The sequence below is a fragment of the Gossypium raimondii genome, chromosome 13 (assembly GCF_025698545.1).
Source record: "Gossypium raimondii isolate GPD5lz chromosome 13, ASM2569854v1, whole genome shotgun sequence".
In the NCBI taxonomy this organism is placed as follows: domain Eukaryota; kingdom Viridiplantae; phylum Streptophyta; class Magnoliopsida; order Malvales; family Malvaceae; genus Gossypium; species Gossypium raimondii.
The window spans coordinates 32541653-32565886 of NC_068577.1; the positions used below are offsets into that span (position 1 = coordinate 32541653).

At 36.0% G+C, this 24234-nt stretch overlaps 3 protein-coding genes across 7 annotated transcripts; 2 read left to right on the forward strand and 1 right to left on the reverse strand.

Moving 5' to 3' along the window:
- Positions 1-220: 220 nt before the first annotated feature.
- On the reverse strand, positions 221-835 carry LOC128036170 (secreted RxLR effector protein 161-like). The gene has a single exon (XM_052627065.1). It carries the CDS (start codon positions 833-835, stop codon positions 221-223), a length of 615 nt encoding a protein of 204 aa, XP_052483025.1.
- Positions 836-5820: 4985 nt separating this feature from the next.
- On the forward strand, positions 5821-13986 carry LOC105783025 (protein HASTY 1). Of its 5 annotated transcripts, none has more exons than XM_012608186.2 (22): positions 5821-6163; positions 7286-7387; positions 7543-7686; positions 7783-7863; positions 7954-8023; positions 8292-8362; positions 8438-8601; positions 8692-8763; positions 8853-9090; positions 9304-9366; positions 9459-9749; positions 9833-9946; positions 10050-10176; positions 10266-10435; positions 10525-10626; positions 10980-11083; positions 11167-11458; positions 11598-11842; positions 12198-12701; positions 12821-13115; positions 13221-13404; positions 13574-13986. In XM_012608186.2, exons 1-22 carry the CDS (start codon positions 6047-6049, stop codon positions 13651-13653), a joined length of 3630 nt encoding a protein of 1209 aa, XP_012463640.1. In that variant the 5' UTR covers positions 5821-6046; the 3' UTR covers positions 13654-13986. The 5 variants fall into 5 exon arrangements, with proteins under 5 accessions (XP_012463640.1, XP_012463642.1, XP_052482717.1 ...); XM_012608188.2 differs by having other exon boundaries at positions 13511-13657; XM_052626757.1 differs by lacking the exon at positions 9833-9946.
- A 7253-nt stretch (positions 13987-21239) lies between these two features.
- Positions 21240-23706, forward strand: LOC105783026 (myb-related protein 2). Its single transcript, XM_012608191.2, has 5 exons — positions 21240-22272; positions 22363-22439; positions 22538-22595; positions 22686-22770; positions 22849-23706. The coding sequence occupies exons 1-5, from the start codon at positions 22065-22067 to the stop codon at positions 23546-23548; spliced, it is 1128 nt and encodes a 375-aa protein (XP_012463645.1). The 5' UTR covers positions 21240-22064; the 3' UTR covers positions 23549-23706.
- The last annotated feature ends 528 nt before the right edge of the window (positions 23707-24234 follow it).

Here is a 24234-nt window from a genome sequence, read left to right on the forward strand (position 1 = left end):
TTTCAACTCTTGACCTTTCACTTACATAACTCTTAACTTTTCATTTAAGTTTATTTAACAAAACTCCCCTGTAAACTTAAATGCTTCTGTCATCCTTCATGCCGATTAATTTCTTGTAGTTGTCGAAGAGTACCATCGATAACGGTTTTATGAAGATATCCGCAACTTGGTCTCGACTTGCCACATGCATTAATTTCACCCTTCCTCCCTTTACATGATCTCAGATGAAATGAAAAGGAATGCCAATGTGTTTGCTTTTCTCATGATTCCCTGGGTTTTTTGCCAACTCAATCACTGATTTATTGTCAACTCGTATCTCAGTTGCACCAAGTTGTTGTTGCTCCAACTCGGCCAACAAATTTCTGAGCCATATAGCATGACACACATACCAAGATGCTGCCACATATTCAGCTTCACGTGTCGAAAGTGTCACGATTGGTTGCTTCTTTGAAAGCCAAGTAAACGCCGTATTACCCAAAAAGAACACATATCCCAATGTACTTTTTCGATTGTCTAAATCTCCACACCAATCACTGTCGGAATACCCAATCAACTTGTAATCTTCCATATTTGAATAAAATAACCCGAGTGACACCGTTCCTTGAATGTACCGTAGGATTCGCTTCAACGCCTTCCAATGTGAATAAACCGGCTCCTCCATGAACCGACTTACAATGCCAACACTTAGCGAAATGTCAGGCCTTATGCAAGTGAGATAGTGAAGGCTTCCCACCAAACTCCGGTATTTTCTCGGGTCGACTCGTTCTCCTCTATCGAATTTCGAGAGTTTTACACCTGGTTCCATTGGTGTTGATACCGGGTTGCAATGTGCCATCTTGTATTTCTTTAAAATTTCCTTTGCATATGCCTCCTATGCACAAAAATACCTCTTCTTGTCTAACCTCCAAACCAAAGAAATACTTCATTAAACCCAAATCTGTCATCTCGAATTCTTGTGTCATCTTGCTCTTAAAATCTAGTATCATCTCACCATTGTTCCCCATAAAAATGAGGTCATCGACATAAAGAGCAACAAATAACATATTACCTCCATTCTTCTTAATGTAGAGGGCATGTTCATAAGGACATTGTTTGAACCGTTCTCCTTGAAGTATGTATCGTCTGAGTATTCCATGCCATGGTGCTTGCTTCAACCTTGTAAAGTGCCTTTTTCAATTTCGAAGACCTTCTTCTCTTCTCTATTTTTCATGTACCCGGGTGGTTGTTCGATGTAGACTTCTTCTTCGAGCACACCATTCAAGAATGCCGACTTGACATCCATTTGAAATATCGGCCATTTAAATTAAGCTGCTTGTGCAAAGAGCAATCGGATTGTCTCCATTCTTACAATGGGAGCAAATACCTCGTCATAATCGATCCCCTCCTTTTGCTTATATCCCTTTGCAACAAGTCACGCCTTGTACCGTTCTAACTCGCCTTGAGCATTCATCTTTCTTTTGAACACCCTCTTCACACCAATGGGCTGACTTCTTTTCGGTAATTCCATGAACTCCCATGTGTTGTTACAGTCAATTGCTTTAATCTCCTCGTCCATAGCAGTTTTCCACTTCTTGTCTAGTACCGCCTCTTCAAAACTTATATTCTCGGAATCTGCCAAAAGACATATAATATGTACCTCATTTGTTGAATCATACAAATCTTGCAAACTTCGTATTTTTGGTTGTTGCAGTTCATCTTCATCATCGGTAGTTTCAGGATTTGTCGGTATGATTGTTGGTGTAGCAATTGATGATCCTCCATATTTGATGATAACCTCTGTTGAGTTATTCCAATCCCACTCACTTGCTTCATTGAATCGTACATCACGACTTACCACAACCTTCTTACTTATCGGGTCGAGTAGCTTGTATCCTTTTATTTTCTCATCATACCCAATAAAAAGAAACCTTTTGCTTTTGTCTTCGAGCTTCGTTCTTCGCTGATTCGGCACATGTGCATAGGCCTCACTATCGAATACTTTGAGATGAGAAACTGATGGTTTTTGTCCGCTCTAAGCCTCTTGTGATGTTTGATCATCCAACTTCGCATGTGGACATCGATTTTGCACATAGATGGCACATTGCATGGCTTCCGCCCAAAATTCCTTCGGCATCTTCTTGCTCTTGAGCATTGATCTAACCATGTCGAGAATGGTCCGATTCTTCCTCTCGGCCACACCATTTTGTTGGAGAGAGTACGATGCGGTTAGGAATCATCTTATGCCTTGCTTCTCACAATACTCCATGAAAGCCGTCGAAGTATACTCGCCACTTTTATCAGATCGTACAGATTTGATGTGTCTACCAGTTGCTTTTTCCACCATCACTTTGAACTTCTTGAACACCTCGAATGCCTCAGATTTTTCTTTAAGAAAATAAACCCAAGTTTTTCGTGAGAAATCATCGATAAAAGAAATGAAATACCTTTTACCACTAAAAGATTCGGGGGTGATTGGTCCACATATGTCGGTATGAATCAATTCGAGAAGTTGCTTAGCCCGATATTCTGCTTTCTTTTGAAATGAAATTCTCGCATGCTTGCCAAGCACACATTCTTCACAAAATTTTCCCTCATAGTCCATGTCTGGTAGCCCATGCACTATGTTCTTCTTCGCTAACTCGTTTAGACCACCATAATGTAAGTGGCCAAAACGGAAATGCCACAATGACACCTTGTCTTCAACGTCGACTCGCAAACATTTTCCTCGAACACTTTTCAAATTCAACTTGTACATGCAATTTCTCTCCATTTCAACTAGAGCGACCAAACGCCCTTCCTTATCTTTCAAGTGTAACACCCGATCTTTCATAAATACCGAATAACCTTTTTCCATGAGTTGCCTCATACTCAAAATGTTGCTCTTGAGGTCTGGTACGTAATACACATCTTGGATTGACCCAACTAACCCATCTTGTTGTAAATAACAAACGGTACCTTGGCCTTTTACCTCAACCTTCGACGCATCTCCAAACGACACATGTCCCATTTCAACCTTTCGCATCTCTTTGAATAGGTGCTTGTGCTCGCACATATGGTTGCTTGCACCCGTGTCAAGGTACCATACAATGTTGTTGTTGGTGTTGACTTCGTTGTGTGCCATCAAGAGAAAACCTTCTTTTTCCTCATCATTTTTCGTGGTTAGGTTGGTTGTCTCTTCCACCTTTTTTGAGACGTGACATTCTTTCGCAAAGTGTCCCGCCTCACCACAATTGTAACACTTATCAGAGTTACAACCCTTCGCATAATGACCATATTTGCCACACTTGTAGCACTGGACATTAGAATAATTCGACCATCCGCCTCTTCCACGACCACGTCTTCTTCCACGCCAAATTTGTTGGTTTGAATGGTCGTTCTCCCCATAATTCCCTTCTTGACCACGACCTTTTCCACCACGACCATTTCCTCGATCTCCACGACCACGGCCTCTACCTCGAAAGCTTTAAGAATAGAGAACCTTTTTGTCTTTGATTGATGCCTAGGTTTGAAGTGCTTGCTCGAGTGTCTCCTCTTTCTTCTTCTTCTTACGTTGTTCATGTGCCTCGAGAGAACCGACGAGTTCATCGACTGTGAGCGTTGCTAGATCTTTTGACTCTTCTATGGCACATGCGACATTCTCAAAACTGTCAATTAACGATCTCAAAATCTTCTCCACAACTCGTGCATCGGTTAACGCTTCTCCGTTTCGGTTGAGTTGGTTTACCACAGTTTGAACACGCGTGATGTAGTCGAAGACACCTTCCGATTCCTTCATCTTCATGCCTTCTAACTCACCGCGAAGAGTTTGAAGGTGGACTTGTTTAACTCGGTCAGCTCCTTTGTACACCTTTGCTAAAATGTCCCACACTTCTTTTGAAGTTGTCGCACTTGCAATCTTCTTAAAGCCCGACTCGTCAACAGCTCGGAATAACATGTACAATGCCGCCTTATCTTTCGATCGCATTTCTTTCAACGCCTTATTTTGAGCCGCCGTATATCCCGCAGTAGTTGTCGGTTCTACGAAACCTTCTTGGATCACCTTCCAACCATCTTGAGACCCGAGAAGAGCTTTATTTGGATGCTCCAATTTTTATAGTTCACCTTTGTTAGTCGAGCAGCGGCACATTACTGGTCACACTCTCCATAGCTCAGATACCAATTTGATAAAATTGTTCTCAATGTAAAATTGTTCACATTCATATAAAATGCTTACAAGCTATTTATAGATTATAGATAACCCTTTAAAACAAAAAAAAAAACTAAAAATATTAAAATCTAATAATAACCAATGACTCTTGACCTTTCATTCTCCTAAACAAAAAACTACTAATTTAAACCCATTAAAAAAAACAACATAACTCTTGACCTTTCAACTCTTGACATTTCACTTACATAACTCTTAACTTTTCATTTAAGTTTATTTAACAGATCCTGCATTTGTTCCTTCCCATGTCACTTTCAGCTCGACATTGTTCACTTCTTCAAAAGAAACAACTCAAACTTGGTCAGGTCCATTAATCGACTCTACCAGCACCGGTGCTCTGAGGAAAAAGAAACATGTTGCAAGTGACTCACTCGAACCATCTAAACCTCCAGGATCCCAAACAGACAAAAACGGCAACACCCTGGATAAAGGATAGAAAAGCATACTTTAAAAGCTTTATAAAAGCTTTAACTCTCGGTGTATACATAAGAAGGCGATTTAACAATCGCATTTTATCGGCAGTGTCACGGATTCTTCTACACTCCCATGCAGGTATATTTAACAGCTTCTTGTTTCCATACAGATTGTTTTGTTAAAATGGCATTGAAGGGTTCAAATCTTTTTTGTTTTTCTATACTCTTTTTTTCTCTCTCTGCTTTTTTGTGTTCTTTTTACCCCAAAAAAGCTCATGGATATGTTGTTATTCTTTTTACCCAAAATACCGCATTGATATATTGTTGGGACATTGAGGAATAATTTTACTCGTGTATATTTTTATATATCAGTTCTTAATGGTGTGTGTTCCAAACTATACATTGTTTAGATTAATAGAAATTGGAGCAAATAGAATATATATGATTATTATATTATATTTTGTCAGTGGTGTTAAAAACTTTAGAATTAAGTTTAAGATGATATTATTTGTTTCTTTATAATTTATTAAGAATTTTAAATTTATGAAATATAATTTATTGGATGAATCAATAAAAGTAAAGGAAAAAACAAATAGAACTATATTTTTACCTTATTATTACTTTTTGAAAAATGCTATAATTTTCCTTTTAAGAAAACTCTTTCACTGATAATATTAGTTACACTTAAAATGGGAATGAAAATGGCAAGAAAAAGAAAAGTTGTGACCCATTTACTTTTTGCTGCGAAATAATAATAATAAATCAATCTTTTAAGAACTTCTAAGCTACGTAGTTGTCAGAAAATTATTATTCTTTAAAAGAAAGGATAACTATAGTTAAAATGTAATCGAATTAAATAAAATTATATTTTAATCTTTTAATTTAAAAATTACGAAATAAAAGTTGTCATATATATTATTAAGTTGTTAAATTATTATTTTTTAAAATATGATGGATGAGCTTCAAATATTAATTCCATAATGAAAAATATGGTGGAACAATATCTGTTAATGACTAAAAGACTTTAATGATTAAAGATGAGAGAAGAAAATTTTAGAATTTTTATTCTCAAGTTGTTTTATTAAAAACTGAAGTGGAGAAGAGAAATGAAAAAAACTCTTTCAATTGGTGCGGTCTGAACGAAAAATTCCGATTTTATCAATGATTTAAATATTTTTTTAAAATAAATTAATAATGATAAAAGGGGTTTAAATATGAATAAGCATCACTGCAATCTGCGAACGATTATGCGAAAACTGTTAGAAGTTAAAACCTTTCCTGACTTTGATAAACCCCTTCTTTCAAAAAGAACACATTCTTTCACTATTTTCTTTGAAATCTTCAACCATCAAAGGTAGAGCCTTCAATAAACAATCCCCAAAACAATATTGTTCAAGACGGGAAACCCTGAAACATTATAGTTTTAGTAAAAGCAAGAGCAGAGAAAACAATGGATGAAGGCAACAACAAAAGCATAGCAAACAATGTGGCCAGAGCCATTGTTGCTGCTTTTGATTGGAACTCCACTCCCGATGCTCGCAAAGCCGCCGTTTCTTACCTTGAATCCGTACTCTCTCTCTCTCTCTCTCTCTCTCTCTCTCTATATATATATATATATATATACACGCATATAGAATGTATGTATTTTTTCTCAATTGTTTGTTTCTGAATGTAAATTGATCAACTTTGATGTAAAGAATACTTATTTGAAAGTTTATGTCATTGGTGAAAATTTCCAACTTTAATTCATTTGACTGGGTTTGGATTTATGTAAAGCTGGAAAATTTATGAACTTCAGTTTTTTTTTTCTTTTTTCCTAAGATTGATTAGTGGTTCAAGTGAGTTTAAGGGTTTAATCTAGAGGGTCATTGTATTTTGCTTTTATGGAACTGATAGTTCCATTTTCAGCTTTGCATTTTTTTACAATAATGGTATGATCTTTGTATTTCTTTCACTTTGTTTTTTTTTTTCATTTTTGCAAAATGGTTTTTCGATATCCATTTTTTTGAGCAGGAATTGATTAACTTTTGGTCTCTATAGAGGTTTCAAAATCTGCCTTTTGCAGTTTCTACCTGCATTTTCTCTTTTATTTTGTGATTTTCAGCATCCTATGATCAGTAAATATACAATGTTCATATGAAGATTGGGATGAGTTTTGACCATCTGCGATCGGGTTTGCACTTGTTCCATAAGTTTGTGCTATTGAAATTTTGACAGCAAGCCGTAATTTGAAATTTGATCGAAGTTTGAATCCTTAGAATGGTTTTAACTGTTTAGAAATGATTCCACTTTGTGACATTTTGATGCTTCATTAATAATATGATTGAGATTTTGGGGCTTCGGCAACTAGGATGAATAATTGAGCATCCTGCTGAAATTCATTACTATGATTTGGAAGCAATTAGTTTTTAGGGTTTCTGTTATATCGTTTAGGATAGTGTTTGGTTGATCAACTTCCTTTCGTGATTAGTAAAAGTGAACTGTAATAACTATGAAGGAGAGATTCCCTAAATAGACAGCTAAAGGTATCCTGTGAAAAGAGTTTAGTAAATGATGATTGAGAAAGTTGTCTTCATACCTTGCAAATTAGTGTCTACTTTAGTCTACGAATGATTGCAGGATCTAATGTAGTGCAGCATTTACTTTCATATCTTGACCTAAGTGATTTATATCTCTTAAATATTCACAGATTAAAGCAGGAGATATACGGGTTTTGGCAAACACATCATTCTGTTTAGTGAAAAAAGATTGGTCTTCAGAGATTCGCTTGCATGCATTTAAAATGCTACAGGTTCAAGCTCATTCACTGTTTTTCCCCCTTTTCGGTTCACGCTGAGTGCTCACTTTGAAAGATTAATTTCTGGGTACCAATATGTTTAATTATGATGGTAAATCTGTGTCTTGAGTCTTGACAATAAGATACTTATCATCTTAATCTCTGTGCAGCACTTGGTTCGGTTTCGGTGGGAGGAATTTGGTCCTTTAGAACATAGAAACTTTGCAAATGCTACTTTCGAGTTAATGTCAGAAATTGCAGACAATTGTGAAGAATGGGCTTTGAAAAGTCAAACTGCTGCACTTGTTGCTGAGGTTTTCACCACATTGCCTTGGCTTTTGACTTATTATATGTGAATCTGATTATCATTTATCAGTTATATAACTATATATGTATATGCATTTTTACAGATTGTTAGAAGAGAATTTCTAAATCTTTGGCAGGAGCTGCTTCCCTCTCTTGTTTCCCTATCCAGCAAAGGTCCTGTACAAGTAAAGCTCCTTGTAACATACATGTAGTCGTGGTCTTTTTGTATTCTTGAATCATGCATTGGATGATTTTGCCAATTTTTTATGTTTTAGGCTGAATTGGTCTCCATGATGCTGAGATGGCTACCTGAAGATATTACGGTCCACAATGAAGATTTGGAAGGTTTATAGTCTACCTTGACTGAGATTTTATTTTTGTTCTAAAACTGAATGTTTTCATATTTTTTGGCTCCCAAGATCCCAAGCCAAGATCTCAAAATGCTGCTTTCTTAGAAACTTAAGAAATGGAACGCATATTTGTTTTCTCTTCTCTCCTTTCTTTCTTCACTTTCTATTACAAGGGAGTGACATTATATATCATATGATGTTTTAAGCTTCTTTTGTTTCATACTGGTGTATCTTCTCCCTCTGGAATCAAATTTATCATTCAGGTGATCGGCGTAGGTTACTGTTACGTGGGCTTACTCAATCTTTGCCAGAAATTTTGCCACTACTGTACACTGTATGCCTCCATCTTTTCCTAGAACATTAGTTGATTCTTTTAGCATTATTTTATTATCCTTAACTCTTGATACAGTTACTGGAAAGGCATTTTGGAGCTGCAATGAATGAGGTGGGTAGACAACAACTTGATATTGCAAAACAGCATGCAGCTGCTGTAACAGCTACTTTAAATGCTGTTAATGCCTATGCTGAATGGGCTCCTTTGTCCAATCTTTCTAAATATGGCATCATTCACGGGTATGATATTCTTCTTTTCACTTATCAAGAGATGAGATTTTTAATAGTTGATGCAGTCCCTTCCTTACTCTTACTTCCCTATTTTCACAGGTGCGGTTTTCTACTTTCTTCTCCTGATTTTCACCTTCATGCTTGCGAGTTTTTCAAACTTGTCTCTCCAAGGTATGCTTTATGGTTTGCATGATTAAGATATAGGTTTTCTCCTAGAAGACTACTGCTTGACATTGGGATCTCTTGATTCTGACATGCAGAAAGAGACCTGTGGATGACTCTGCTTCCGACTTCGATTCCGCAATGAGTAGCATCATTCAAATCTTGATGAACGTATCCCGAGAATTTTTGGTCAGATCTAGCCCAGCTGGTGGGGCTATAGATGAAAGTGACTACGAGTTTGTGGAATATGTATGTGAAAGTATGGTGTCTTTGGGTTCCTCAAACTTGCAATGTATTGTTGGAGATAGCACTACATTCTCACTCTATTTACAGCAGGTAATGACTGTCAGAAGATTATGGCCTTGTTTTATAAAATTACTACTTTTTATCTTTTAATTCAACTGAACTTGTATATTTACAAACAAGTCTTCTAACATGTTTCAGTTTATATGCCAAGATCGTGTAACATTTTCATTTGCTAATTATTTTTTCACCACTTTTGTTTAATGAGTAATATCTTCTGATTATGATCTAATTTTATCTTTTCAGATGCTTGGGTTTTTTCAACATTTTAAGCTAGCTCTTCATTACAAATCCCTGCAATTTTGGTTGGTATGTGGAAATTTCTGTAAATTTTGTAATAGCAAAGCATGAATAACAAATAGCTGACTTTGAATAAATTTCATGTTGGCTTGTTTCTCCAGGTGCTGTTGAGGGATGCAATGTCAAAGCCAAAGCTTTCAGTACATTCATCTGGAGATGGGTTGACTGCTACCAATGTGGACTCTACTTTGGCTCAGGTTGATGAAGAAAAGAGAAAGATTTTAAGTTTTCTGAATGACGATATTTGTAGTACAATTCTCGATATATCTTTCCAACGCATGCTTAAGAAAGAAAAGCTCATGACTGAAACAGCCCTTTCTCCGGGGATTTTGGAATTGTGGAGTGATGATTTTGAAAGCAAGGGTGATTTTGGCCAGTACCGTTCTAGGCTGGTAGGCTCTGTTAACCTCAGATTTGTTTTTATCTAGATCTATATTTGAGTACTTTTGATTGTAAAAGCATATCTAAGTTGCAGTTTGAGTTAATCAAGTTTATTGCGTCAAACAAGCCTCTTGTGGCTGGTGCTAAAGTTTCCGTAAGAATTATTATGATCATTAAGAGCCTCTTGAATTCTCCAATGCCAGCTCAGGTTTGGTTGCCAACCCTTTTCATTTCAGTCCTTCCTGTGACACCTTTTCCATATGTTTTCAGGCTTAGAAGCTTCATCGTTATTATCTTTTCCAACTTTTCAGGACTTGGCTGTGATGGAAAGCATGCAAATGGCTCTTGAAAATGTTGTCATCTCTATTTTTGACGGATCAAATGAGTTTGCCGGGGGTAGTTCAGAAGTTCACCTGGCTTTATGTAGAATATTTGAAGGTTTGCTGACAGTTTTTTCTTATTTTATTAGAGGCTCTCGGTTTATCATACAATACCTACTGAACAACACCATTTACTGCAAATTGAAGGTTTACTTCGGGAACTTCTTTCTTTGAATTGGACTGAGCCAGCCCTTGTGGAAGTACTTGGCCACTATCTAGAAGCAATGGGTCCTTTCCTCAAGTATTTTCCTGATGCAGTTGCCAGTGTCATCAATAAGCTTTTTGAGCTCCTAAATTCACTTCCTTTTATTGTTAAGGTTCTCCTTTTAGTTTTATCTTTGTTTCACCCTATTACTCACAATATGGACCTAGAATTGTCCTTTTTCCTGAATCTTTTGTTTTGTAGGATCCTTCAACGAGCAGTGCACGACATGCAAGGTTGCAGATTTGTACGTCATTTATTCGAATAGCAAAAGCTGCTGATAAAAGTATTCTGCCTCATATGAAGGTGATAGGTGTTTCTTTTTTATCTGTCAAGAAATAATATATTTGATTGTAGCTTTTTGAAGTTTCAAAATGCTGACTTAGATAATTTCAAGCTGAAATAAAAGTTTCAGATGCAGAAGCATTAGATTGCCGGTTTCCAGTCTGCAGAAAATTCCACAAGACCACTCTTTTGTACTAATAATGAGATTCTAGCTTGTGGCTATGGTTAAAAACCTGTTAAATATGAACTCCCATTCCTTATTTTTAGAAGGAATAGATGAATAGTATAATCAAGAGCCTTAATATTTTAGTAGATACGAACTTATCACAAAGGTTTAGATAATTTACTTTTATAGCTATCATATTCTTACGCAGGGTATTGCTGATATGATGGCATGTTTGCAAAGAGAAGGTCGTTTGCTTCGTAGTGAACATAATCTTCTTGGTGAAGCATTTCTTGTCATGGCTTCTACTGCGGGGTAATTACTTGCTTAAAGTATGTCTCGTGAAGTCAGCCTTTTTCTTTCTTTCTTATTATTGAATTTTTCTTGAAATGGAGCAGGATTCAACAGCAGCAAGAAGTTTTGGCATGGTTACTCGAACCTTTGAGCCAACAGTGGATACAGATAGAGTGGCAAAATAATTACTTGTCTGAACCTCTTGGTCTAGTTGGTTTATGCTCTGAGAGAGCATTTATGTGGTCACTTTTCCACACTGTGACATTCTTCGAGAAAGCACTTAAGAGGAGCGGAACAAGGAAAGGCAATTCTAACTTACAGAACAGCTCAACAGCAATTTCTACTCCACATCCATTAGCTTCTCATCTGCCGTGGATGCTTCCTCCTCTCTTAAAAGTATGCTATCGTGTTTGAGAATCAACCTTTATTTTCTTATGGACTTTTTCCTTGTTGTATTGCTACTTAATGAGGACCAGTTGGTATCAACTGAATCTCATCGAGAATATAACCTTAAAACATTGTTTTCCATCTGCAGCTGCTTCGTGGTATACATTCCCTTTGGTCACCATCTGTATTCCAAATGTTACCCGGAGAAATCAAAGCGGCAATGAGCATGAGTGATGTGGAACAATCCAGTCTTCTTGGTGGTGGGAACCCAAAATTGTCAAAGGGTGCATTAACTTTTGTAGATGGATCTCAGTTTGATATGAATAAGGAAGGATATATCAAACCAAACGAGGCTGACATACGAAATTGGCTAAAGGGTATTCGAGACAGTGGGTAAGTAATGGCATCTCTGTACATCTCTAACTTACAAAATTGGTTAGTGTACTAGCAACGAGATTTTAGCTTGTCCCATTTTACTTTGACTCAAGTGGGAGTGTCAGATACAGGTATGTTCATTTTTTCTTAGTTTTTTCATTTGTTTGGAGGGTCTTTGGGGGTCATATCTCTACACTTATGTCTGAATATGCGTTAGACACGGGTACTTACAAGTAAAATGAAGAGTTGGAGCAACATAGAATGCAACTACTTGACTGAAAATCGAAGTAATATTTTTAATTGGCATACTTCAGTCATCATCTGCTCATCATGTCTTTTCAAATTGGTGCTGACCTGTCTTTCATAATCATAGGTACAATGTATTGGGCCTATCTACAACCATCGGGGATCCGTTTTTCAAGTGCATTGACATTGATTTTGTTGCTTTAACTCTAATAGAAAATATACGGTCAATGGAGTTCAGACATACACGGCTGCTTGTTCATTCTATTTTGATTCCGCTAATTAAGTCCTGTCCTCTGGACATGTGGGAGGTATGGCTTGAAAGGCTACTGCACCCATTATTTGTTCATTGTCAGCAAGCTCTAAGCTGTTCATGGTCCAGTCTTTTGCACGAAGGCCGAGCAAATGTCCCCGATAATCATGGGATTCTCACCGGGTCTGACTTGAAAGTGGAAGTAATGGAGGAGAAACTGCTTCGAGATTTAACTCGTGAGATATGTTCACTCCTCTCTACTATAGCATCATCTGGATTAAATGCCAGCCTTCCTTCGTTAGAACATGCTGGCCATGTTGGCCGCGTCGACACATCTTCTCTGAAAGATTTGGATGCATTTGCTTCGAGCTCTATGGCCAGGTATGAAATACGCTCATTAGTTATTTATTTTATATTGACATGCAGTTATACTTGCACATCTTAAATATTTATTCTGTTCCATAAAATCTAGTTTTCTAAACAGTCGCTTCTTATTGCAGTTTCCTTTTAAAGCACAAGAGCCTGGCAATTCCAGTGTTGCAGATTTCTTTAGAAGCATTTTCTTGGACCGACAGTGAAGCAGTGACCAAAGTTTGTGCTTTCTCTGCTGCTGTAGTTCTTCTAGCTATATTTACGAATAATGTGGATCTCAGGGAATATGTTTCGAGAGATCTATTTTCTGCTGTCATTCAAGGTCTGGCCCTTGAGTCAAATGCTGTTATCAGTGCCGATCTTGTTAGTCTCTGTCGTGACATATTCATATATCTATGTAACAGAGATCCAGGCCCCAGGAAGGTTAGTTTCAGATCTAATCACTTCATAAGTATTAAGTGGATACACTATGATCATACAAGCGTCTTGAAACACTAACTGAGGGACATCTTTATTGGACTATTCCAGATTTTACTCTCCCTCCCATGTATTAGCCCCAATGACTTACATGCCTTTGAAGAAGCCTTGACAAAGACGGCTAGTCCGAAAGAACAAAAGCAGCTTATGAAGAGCTTCCTTTTATTAGCTACCGGGAACAACTTAAAGGCTCTTGCTGCTCAGAAATGTGTAAACATTATAACAAATGTCACAGGTAAGCACTCCATTTTTCATTGAAGCACACTCCTCTAATCTGAGTAAGGGTTGTTCTAATTATTCTTTTTTTCTTCCTAACCTTTCTAATCTTGAACTCGGAATAGGAGGAACCTCCGAGTAAGTTCAATGATCATGTGCTTACTAGTTTATTATGTTCCACCTCTCAGCAAGGCCACGTAGTTCAGTCAATGCTCCAGAAAATAGAATCGATGAGGGGGAAACTGTAGGATTGGCAGCTATTTTGTGAAGGGTTTTGGGTTTTAGTATTGTACAGAAAGTTTAAGCCAGAAAAAGAAAGGCGAACATCTTCGACAGACACAGTTATACAGCGAGGTATAGTGAAGCTCCATTTTTGCTATTTAATAGAGGTTATGCAATCAATTCATCCACCGACTCTGTTGTTTCAAATAGAAGTATATGGCATTGCTCATATGATTCTGCCACCATTTATGTCTAATATTTCTTACATCTTTTGGATGATTGTATGTATGGAGGTGGCAACCTTCGAATCTGATATTCCTTTATTTAAACTTTCAATTTTATTATTCCAATCAAAAATTTCATTTAATTTTTATGTAAATTTTTTATATAAAATAATTTTTTATATTTTATAATATATATGAACAGTAAAAATGAGAACTTTTTTAAAATTGAGCTGTGATCCAGCTTGTCCATGGACATGTGTACTTCAACGCCATGAGCTTCACTATAATATGTTGTTTCAACTCTATTTTTTAAAGTGTTAGTGACATTTATATTTAACACCGAGTATAATAAACTCATATTTGACATATTTATATTTAACATCAAGTATAATAGTAGTTTTTTTAACTCTTATATTTAGAACCGAGTATAATAATAATAATAATAATAATAATTTTTAACTTATAACTCTATCATAAAAGAATTTGAAGTTAATTTGAGGATATTAGGGTTAGCAGTGGGAGGGTGGCATAATATATAATCCCAATCTCATGCCTAAATGAAAACATCTATATTAGTTTTCACTGATCTAAAAGAACTTGGTATATATAGTTGACGACAGTGACATTCAACACATATAAAGTTCAAATCAAAGCATCTACAACTTCTTTCACTGTCCTCAAACTTTTTTTTTCTACCAAAAAAATTGGTGAAAAGAAAAAGAGAAGATGGGGAGGGAATCCATTTTTTGTGGTTTGAGTAGAGAGGAATAATCCCCCCCCCCCCAAAAAAAAAAAAAACACTTAACTTGAGAATATGACTCAGTGGCTTTAGTTTGAGTTAAGATTCTTACATTCCAGTTCCATGCATGGGAATCTGGAAAAAATAAACAAGACTTTGGCCTTCTTTTCAACAATGGAATAACATTCCGTGGTCATTTCTCACTTTTCCATTTTAGCCAATGCTTGTGGTGAGTGGCCAATAAGAATCTCACACGTGTGTCTTGCTTATGATTAAAACTAGTCCTTTTAACCTAATATTCTCATCTGGTTATGGTGCTCTGTTTGCTCTTTTCATAACTTCTTCTTTTTAGTCTTTGGCAAAAAAAGGGGTGAAATTATATTAAGCTTTTAGTACAAGGAAGAACAAATATTGGCCTGAAACGCAGTAACTGTTAATCATTCGTGTCTGTATTATTTATATTTTGTTTCGGATAGTCGGTATTTGTGTGTAAGTTAAGTATTCTAGTTATATTTCGCTATCGTGTATTATGTTCTTTTGTGTCACGCTGGTATCATACAATGGAGTTTGATGTATAAAATGGTCGATTTATGGACAAAATGACGTACACCCGTACTGAACTTTCGGTCTGACACCATCAGGGAATGTTAAGTAACTTTTTATGTACCGAAATGTTGGGAAGATGATGATTGGGTCCTTAACAGACACGAAATATCAAGTACTTAAAGCTTGTATTTTTCGTCCTACAAATGGTTTATTTACATGCACTGAACTTTTTGGATATCAAGTGAAGTACTTGTTTTATCTGAACAAAAATACTTTTTCTGTCAACATAATAACAACTGATAAATGGAAATATACATATTTTAAGTTGGGTTCAATCTAAAGACATGGTTTAGATATGTTGGGTAATTTTAACATCTTCAGTTAATCTCAAAAGCAGAAAGAAACCATATATATCATGTTGAAATAGTTGCCTTGCCGTTGTTTATTTCTTTTAAAATAGGGTAAATTACACTCAAGGTCAATTCTATTAGTAAATTTACGTTTTGGTTATTTAACTTCAAAAAATTACAAAATTGTTACTAAATTATTTAAAAATTTTCATTCAAGTCATTGGGTGTTAAAATCACTGTTGTATGACTTTCTCTATTCACACCATCAACACTAATCGAAAGGCTCTACTCTCCCTTCTATTTCACAATTTAGTTCTATTTTTTATGAAATAAATATTGACTGTATGATCGACTTATGTGTAAGGTATGTTCTTCTGTTCGTTGATGGATATTGATTCACTGTACCGATTGTTGAACCGTCGCTTGGAGCTCAGTCATCAGACTTTTTAAAAAAAATAAACTTAACTGCCCATTGATTTTTCGAATAGTTTAGTAACCATTATGTAACTTTTAAAAGTTTAGTTATCAAAACGTAAATTTAATAATAACTTGGTGACCTTAAGTGTAATTTAGCCTTTAAATTTGTGTTGGACAAAACTTTGTAAGTGCTTAACAAACACATAAATTAAAAAGAGCACAAGAAACACATATCGATATTGGGTACCTGATTTGTGATTTTTGTTTTTCTTTGCTTCTATTTGATGAATGATGATCAAAAACAGAAAAATTAGGTGATATGGAAAGAGAGGGTGGTAGAATATTAGTAAAGCATATCGGTTGCAATTCTTTTCTTCAACAATTTAATCGTTTAATAGGCCCTCTTAGAACTAAATGTCAAAATCCCCTATTATATCTGTACTTACAGCTTACGGACTAAATTGCAAATAACTATAACATGACTGTTAGCCTATTCTCAAATCATATTCCACCAAACTGTTTTCGGATTCTGTTATTAATAACTGTCTAAAGCTATTCTTAGATTCTCTCAAACTGCATCCTCACATTTCAGAATCAATTGATTTTCCAAAAATGCCGCACATTGGGAAATGGAGTTTTGTTGGGTATAAGTATCATATCTACTCAAAAATTATTTTAGTTCTTCATTTAAATTTTTACTTTTTTTTTAATTTGAATCATTTATCAAATTATCTAAAAATGAATGAAAAAGTTAATATTCTTTTAATTTTGCTTACATGACATATCGTAGACTTTCACGTGTATGCTATGTAAGCAATTATTTTTTAAATTAAAATATTAAATATATATATTTATACCTTTTAAAAATATTATATTTTTGAATTTTTATTTTAAAAATAATTAATTGCTAACATTACATTCATGTGAGAACATGTCACAAAGTTAACACATATTAACTAACACAAGTTTAAAGATTAAAAGTGGTGAAAATTTAAATTTAAGAATAAAATGATATTTTTTGTAAAATTAAAAATCAAATAAATCATTATACCTTTTAAAAGTGTATTCAAAGGTTTTTTTTTTGGGTAAGATATTAAAAGTTGATATTCTCATATTTATATTTGAAAATTGTTTATACATAGGGTCAAAGGAGGTTCAGATGGAGGGGGATGGTGTCCTAGTTTAGAAACAGAGTCGAAGCCCCCAAAATGGAGTGCTTGGAGTTACTTGAATCATAGGTATTTTGGGTTGGATAATCGAATCGAATTCCAAGTTAAATTCTGAATTGAGTTATTATATATTTTATTATAATTGTATAATAAAAATGTTTGAAATACAAATATTAAACATAAATGCAACAATTTATAGCTTATAATTGTTTTGAAACACACGCCAATGTAATTTTTTTCTATTAGAAAATTTTCAAGCACTCATTTTATTGATCATTTTACCAATAAAGGCCCATTTCTAACTTTATTTACGAAAATAGGTCATTTTTTTATTATTTATCGGAATGAGCAAAAACATCAAAACGCGTCCACATAGGAGCGATTTTGCCATGTCAGCACAAAACGCGTTGATGTGGACGTGCTTTGCTGACGTGGCAAAATCGCTCCCTCAGGGATGCGTTTTAGCCCATGTTTTTTACCCCCAATGGTCATTTAAAATTTTGACCACTGGGGGGTCCAACGGTAAAAAAAAACTATAAAAACCCCCATCCTATTTTTTTCACACGAACATCTCTTCCAAATTTCTCAAAAAAGCTCTCAAATTTCTCCCTAAATTTCTCAAAGCTGTCTTTAATTAATTATTTCCTTTATTTTTTTTTCTAAATTAGTATTATCTTTTATAATTTTAAAAATATTTGATCGCGTTAGCAATGACCGAGGGATTAATTCGTCTCGATCATAAACATATCTCTATCGAACAAATGAAAATGGTAAGGGTTAATTTCAATTTTTGAATCTTATTTAATATTTTTTTCATTTATGTAATTTTAATTAATTTTTATTTCATAATTTTTTTATAACAACCTGTAGACCGGGTGTTACAATGTTATATTTGTAATATGTCTGGTCCTCCATCACCGTTGATAGAAAATTACTTGAGGGAAGCGGGTTTTTGGCACGTGGCCAATATAGGCCGGGGGTGCTAGTTGGAGCCGAAACACATCAGCGCATTCATAGGGAGGTGGAGACTCGAGACGCACACATTTCATCTTCCATGCGGAGAGTGTACCATCACTTTAGAGGACGTGCAATTACAATTGAGATTGCTAGTGGATGGGTCTGTACTCACCGGGTCCGTTCAATCTGCTGATTGGGGAGCTATATGCTACGATCTTTTGGGTGCGATTCCGAATAATATTAACAGGGGTTGGATCGAGATAGGCTGGTTATGAGACTCATTCTCGGAGCCGGGGAATGATTCGACTAAAGTAGAAAGAACACGATATGCTCGGACATACATCCTTGAGATCATTGGAGGTAATCTGATGTCGGACTTGTCACGAAACCTCGTACATCTGAGGTGGCTGTTGAAACTCGTTGATTTTAGAGCAGTTGGCGAACTTAGTTGGGGGTTTAACTTGTTGGCAATATTGTACCGGGAGATGTGCAGGGTGACGAAACCAAATAAAGCCAAAATCGGAGGTTGTCTATCACGGGCTTGGTTTCGCTTTCCATTTTTACGTCATCGAGTGAACTACCCATATACATTCTTATATTAGATTTTACAATTATTACATAGATTTAAAATATAATTTTATGCTAAAATTTTATTTAATTAGGTGGAACCATTCGGCGAGTTATGTTGGAATACCTACCACTCTTGAAGATATACGACTTCTATTAGACCAACAGTCGGAAGCGCATGTAAGGATTAAATAAAATATATATACATAACACAGTCGTTTCATATTTAGTATTTAGTACTATGTATACAACTAATGTTTTTATCACATTCATATAGTTTCAATGGACACCATACGAGGATCCGATAATTCGAGCAGTAATTTCGGATGAATTCTTTCAAAACCCGAACATTTGGCATGTTAATGTCACATTGGTCAACTATGCTACTGTCGAGATGCACCAGACGGATAAAGTGTTGCGGCAATTTGGATTCCAACCACCGATTCTTGTGACACCTGAAGTGCTAGATGATAAGCACAAAATCGACTTACGATAATCAAATATGCATTGGTCGGTATTCTTCTTGGAATATATCGAAATTTGGGAAAATCGATATGATCATATACCTACTCGCGAACCGATCATCGTTCCAGAGTTAGCGTGCATGCTGGATTACATGCCATGGTTTAGGATCCATGGTAAGCCATATTCGCTCTTGGAAGAGCAAAGGCGTCGGGAAATCCATGTCGAAAAGGAACAATCGGGCCCTTTAAATCCAAGGAGAAGGGATGACGGAACGGGCCCATCAACAGCGCCCACACAATCACTGGGCCCAACGCCTCAAGTGACGACGCCCACACCACATCCCCTTCAGATTATGTCAGGTGCGTATCCTAGCCCTTATATGTATCCTAACCCTTATATATTTCCTTTTCCCAGTCCTATGCCAGGTTGGTATGCATGGCCCAATGCATCTCCTTTCCCGATGACTCCAACTCAACCGACGATATATAGGCCATCGTCGCAAGAGGGATCGCATGAGGAACTGTCGGGGAGCTCATCCCATTTCCAATCCCCATCACCTTATAGGATTCAAACATCTACGCAATGAGTGATGCAAACACCTTCGCATTCTTTATTCTATCAAGGTGGGTTATCCTCCCAACACCCACAACCAGAACAACCACAACCCCCCGCCGGAAGCTGAACCAAAAAGGAATCCAGTGTGTAACCGTCGATCACCCCCATGTGGCACTGATTTCAACCGACACATACATTGATTTTTTTAAATATATTTGTACAAACTATTTTTATATTGTTTCATTTAATAAAACCTAATTTAATTAATTTATTTAAAACTCCTAAAATCTAATTTAATTAATTTTTTTAAAAACTTTAAACCCTAATTTATTTTTTAAAACTCTTAAACCTTAAATAAATAAAATCTTAAATTATTTTAACAAAAACCTAAAACCTTAAAACTTAAAAACCTAGGCACTAAACATGCAAATAGCCCTAACCCTAGAAAAATACGAGCTAAAACGCGTCCCTAAGGGAGCGATTTTGCCATGTCAACGCGTTTTGTGCTGACATGACAAAATCGCTCCCTCAGGGACACGTTTTACTAGAATTTTCCCCTAAAATGCTCTTACGTAGACGCGTTTTAGTGTTTTCGGCCAATTCAAGTAAATAATGAAAAAAGTGGCCCATTTCAGTAAATAAAGTTGGAAATGGGCCTTTATTGGTAAAGTGGTCCATATTATTGTGGGCATCAGCAGTCAGCATATATATATATATATATACATACCTATTCTTCAACAATTTTTATTAAATTTTCTCTATATTTGTTGGTTTATATTATTTTCCAGATTTGGTCCCCATAACTTAATATTAAGAATTTATTCCTCATTAGCTGTTGATCGTGCAGATATTATTCTTTTTATTTTAAACAGTAATATTCTGGCCAAAAAAAGATTAATAATATCATATAATTCCTTCATTATCGCCAAAACTAGTTCCCTCTCTGGCTTCTTTTTTGTTTTCATTTTAATTATATCTCATTTATAGAGGATGTAGGCATAAATGAATATTATTTACCACATTGATTGAAGATATAAACAGAATATTACAGAAATGAATAACAAAGAATACGAAACAGCAAGAAACTACACTCCCAAGTTTAAGCATGTATATTTCTGCATTAGGCTGACATTTCTATATATATCTATAAGAAGGATGTTTGAGAAGCCACTTATAATTGGTTAATTAAGATAAGCTCTTAAGTAAGTAATGGAAATGAAGAAAGAAGAGCGTATAGATTCATAGAAAGAGAATCAAGAAAAAAACGAGACAAAAGCATTAAGGTCAATGACAAGTTGTCGTTTTCAGGGCCAGGGTTTGTCATGTTTTTTCAACAAATGCAAGTACAAAATCCCTTCCTTTTCATCGGGTGCTTAGGATTCCCCGTTTAAGGTGCCGGCTGTCTTATGCCAGTTCCACAAAGCCAAAGGATTTGGGACCCCTGCTCCTAAATTATAACTACATCATTCAGACCGAGTGCCAAATACAAATATATTTAATATTTTAAGATATTTTCAGACACGTGTTCATTGGGTCTTCGAGGTGCCTAGTAAGGGGCAAGAGTTCCCTCCTACAGCTTCTAAATTATACCTATGTTAATTGGAGTCGGAAAGGGTTGATATTGGTGTGCTTAGTTTTTTTTTTTTTGTTTTAATAGATTTGCTCGTGTCATTTAAGTAGTAAACTGGAGGTGTAGTAGACAGATTGTGGAATGCATTCCATATTTCATTCCTTTGCCACCAAACAATAATCATCTCCAATGAAGAGCATATTTCTTCCTCAAATTTTTCAAATTTTCTTCTATGTATCTAATTACAAATTTTCACGGTGCTTCAGTCAAAAGAATCTTACCGGTTAAAAACTAAAATTTGGTAATTATATTCTTCATCACTTAATTGTATTCCTGACATCGCTCCAATTCCATATTGAAAAACTCTAGGATGCGCTGTAGAGACTCAGATGGCCCCAAGCGAAACGGTTTGTAGGACAATATCATGTGGTTTGGGGTGTGATAGTGAGGAACAAAGGTACAAGAGTTTCTAAGAATCTTGTTTGAAGTCGAGAAAACATAGTTAGTGGATTCCCCTAATCCAAGTCACCCATGGGGGAATAAGATTCTTGGAGCTTTTGCCAGTAGGGACGAATAGGAAAAATGATGGATCAATTCCCGGTATCTAATGCAAGTTCTTGCAAGTGTTTTTTAGAAAGTTGGTTTTGTGTTGCAGGAATTCAAAGCGCTTTCCATAGTTTAACAATATCTCTTTGTTTCAGTCACTGTTAATAATGGATCAGGTCATGGTGTTGCCATGTAGCTATTTCCCAGATTCTATTCTTGTAAAACCTGCTTTATAAAGCCATCATGGCTGGGCTCACCTTTGGCTTGTAATTACTGAGCATTAGGGAGAGGCAACATTTGAGCGTGTCCTCTTGTCTATTTGCATGCTTTGAGTTCCTTTTGGAGATAGAAGATGTACCATCATCATCATCATCAAGGGAAGAACATCCAGGCTTGTTTGAGAACGGCCATTCCTGACAGGCATTTGTTACTGCAAGGTGGGAATGGAACTGGAGATTCTGGCCTTGTCCTCTCAACTGATGCCAAGCCCAGACTGAAGTGGACGCCTGACCTCCATGAACGCTTCATTGAAGCTGTCAATCAGCTCGGAGGAGCAGACAGTAAGTAATTTCCTATCCAAATATGTCTCCGCCACATACATAAACTGCTTCGGACGAGTACAAATAACCGTATACACCTTTTCATTGCAGAGGCTACTCCTAAAACAGTAATGAAAATAATGGGGATTCCAGGCCTTACCTTGTATCATCTCAAGAGTCACCTTCAGGTAATTTATATCTAACTCCTCATTGTCACATGTTCAGAATCGGCCTCCAACATAACACGTTGAACAATTGCTAATTAATTCTCACATTTTGGCTGCAGAAATACAGGCTCAGTAAAAATCCCCATGGACAAGCTAATAATGGCAGTAACAAAATAGGTAAGAAGATTGTGTTCCCCTGCTTTTTAGTGTACTTCAAACAAAAATATAAAAGGTCAGGAGCTATAACTTTTAACCCAATGGATATAGGTGCGGTTGCAATGCCAGCAGACAAAATGAGTGAAGCAAATGGGATTCAGATGAATAACTCAACTGTTGGACCTCAGACAAACAGGTAATAACATGAATGGTGTCTCAATCGTTTATATATATTTTTTCATATACTGACTTTGATGTTCATAAAACAATCCAGAGGCTTACAAATCGGCGAAGCACTGCAAATGCAAATTGAAGTCCAGAGACGGCTTCACGAGCAGCTCGAGGTGCAGCGACATTTACAGCTTCGGATCGAGGCCCAAGGGAAGTACTTACAGTCAGTACTAGAGAAAGCTCAAGAGAGTCTTGGAAGACAAAATCCGGGTTCAATGGGGCTTGAAGCAGCCCAACTTCAATTATCCGAACTGGTGTCTAAAGTGTCTAACCAATGCCTGGATTCAACACTAATGGATTTGAAAGAGTTGCAGGGTTTATGCCACCAGAAAACAAAAACAAATTCCATAGATAGCTGTTTGACCTCCATTGAAGGATCTCAGAAAGACCAAGAAATACACAACAATGGGATTTGTTTAAGACCCTACAGCCTTGTAGCAGAAGATCCATGGCTACCCCAAACTGGGCTGAAAGAGAACAAAATGGTTCCGTCTTCAACAGGCAAGATTGCAGATAGAAGCTCCAATGGCAGTGATTTGTCCATAACTGTAGGATTACAAGGAGATAAAGGGAAGGGCTTCAACAGCAACAGCAGCAGATTTTCTGAAAGGAAGTTTAATGGAAGAAATGAAGAAGATGGACTCCATTTCTTCGCAACAAAGCTTGATTTAAATGTTGATGAAGAAAATGATGTAGCTTCAAGGTGCAAACAATTTGATCTCAATGGTCTCAGCTGGGGCTGAAAACATTGTTGAGCTTCATGATTTTACAGAAAGCGAACAACACCAAAGTCCATTATATTTATAATCGAATTTCGATTAAACATCGGTGACGAAAACGTTTGATGTCTCTGATTCAACCTAAACCAAAATATACTTTTATAAATTATAAGTTGCAACAACTACATAGCAATTAGCTATTTTCAGCAAAATATATTTTAAAAAAAACTGTTGAGCAATTATGGTTCCAATTATCACACTAGTTACAAGTTATAGCTACGACATAATTTATCTTATTTAAATTGACAATCTTTTGAACTAAAATCCATTGGGTTACGCAATTGTTGATTATGCCAAAAAATTTTGGCCCATATATTAAGATTACTAGTATCGAATCAAATGACATAAGGATCAAATCCAAGTGTTCCAATGCAATCTGAATTTTCTATTTTATTAAGATTGGATCGAGTTGACTTGAAGATATCTTGAAAACCTCTATACTTATCTTGGTATTTATTAGGATAGTTGTAGTCCTGTTTGTAAGGCTACTTAGGAGATTGTAATTGATATGTATATTAGCAAGCCTAAAACTCTTACATATGATAAACTTGTATTGGGTAGTATGTATGAGAATTAACACTTGTCTTTTGTTCTGTAAGGAATTTGGAGTGCATTTTGTGTAGGTAAAATTCAAGTAAGTCACTTGGTTT

What these genes read in the sequence shown, in the direction of transcription:
- LOC128036170 (XM_052627065.1), bottom strand. Translation starts at nt 835, where the DNA reads ATGGCACATTGCAACCCGGTATCAACACCAATGGAACCAGGTGTAAAA.
- LOC105783025 (XM_012608186.2), top strand. Translation starts at nt 6,047, where the DNA reads ATGGATGAAGGCAACAACAAAAGCATAGCAAACAATGTGGCCAGAGCC. An exon ending in GCCAGTACCGTTCTAGGCTG is followed by an intron (nt 9,750 to 9,832) that starts GTAGGCTCTGTT and finishes TCTAAGTTGCAG; the next exon opens with TTTGAGTTAATCAAGTTTAT. An exon ending in AAGGGTATTCGAGACAGTGG is followed by an intron (nt 11,843 to 12,197) that starts GTAAGTAATGGC and finishes TCATAATCATAG; the next exon opens with GTACAATGTATTGGGCCTAT.
- LOC105783026 (XM_012608191.2), top strand. Translation starts at nt 22,065, where the DNA reads ATGTACCATCATCATCATCATCAAGGGAAGAACATCCAGGCTTGTTTG. An exon ending in TCAGCTCGGAGGAGCAGACA is followed by an intron (nt 22,273 to 22,362) that starts GTAAGTAATTTC and finishes TTTTCATTGCAG; the next exon opens with AGGCTACTCCTAAAACAGTA. An exon ending in ATCTCAAGAGTCACCTTCAG is followed by an intron (nt 22,440 to 22,537) that starts GTAATTTATATC and finishes TTTTGGCTGCAG; the next exon opens with AAATACAGGCTCAGTAAAAA.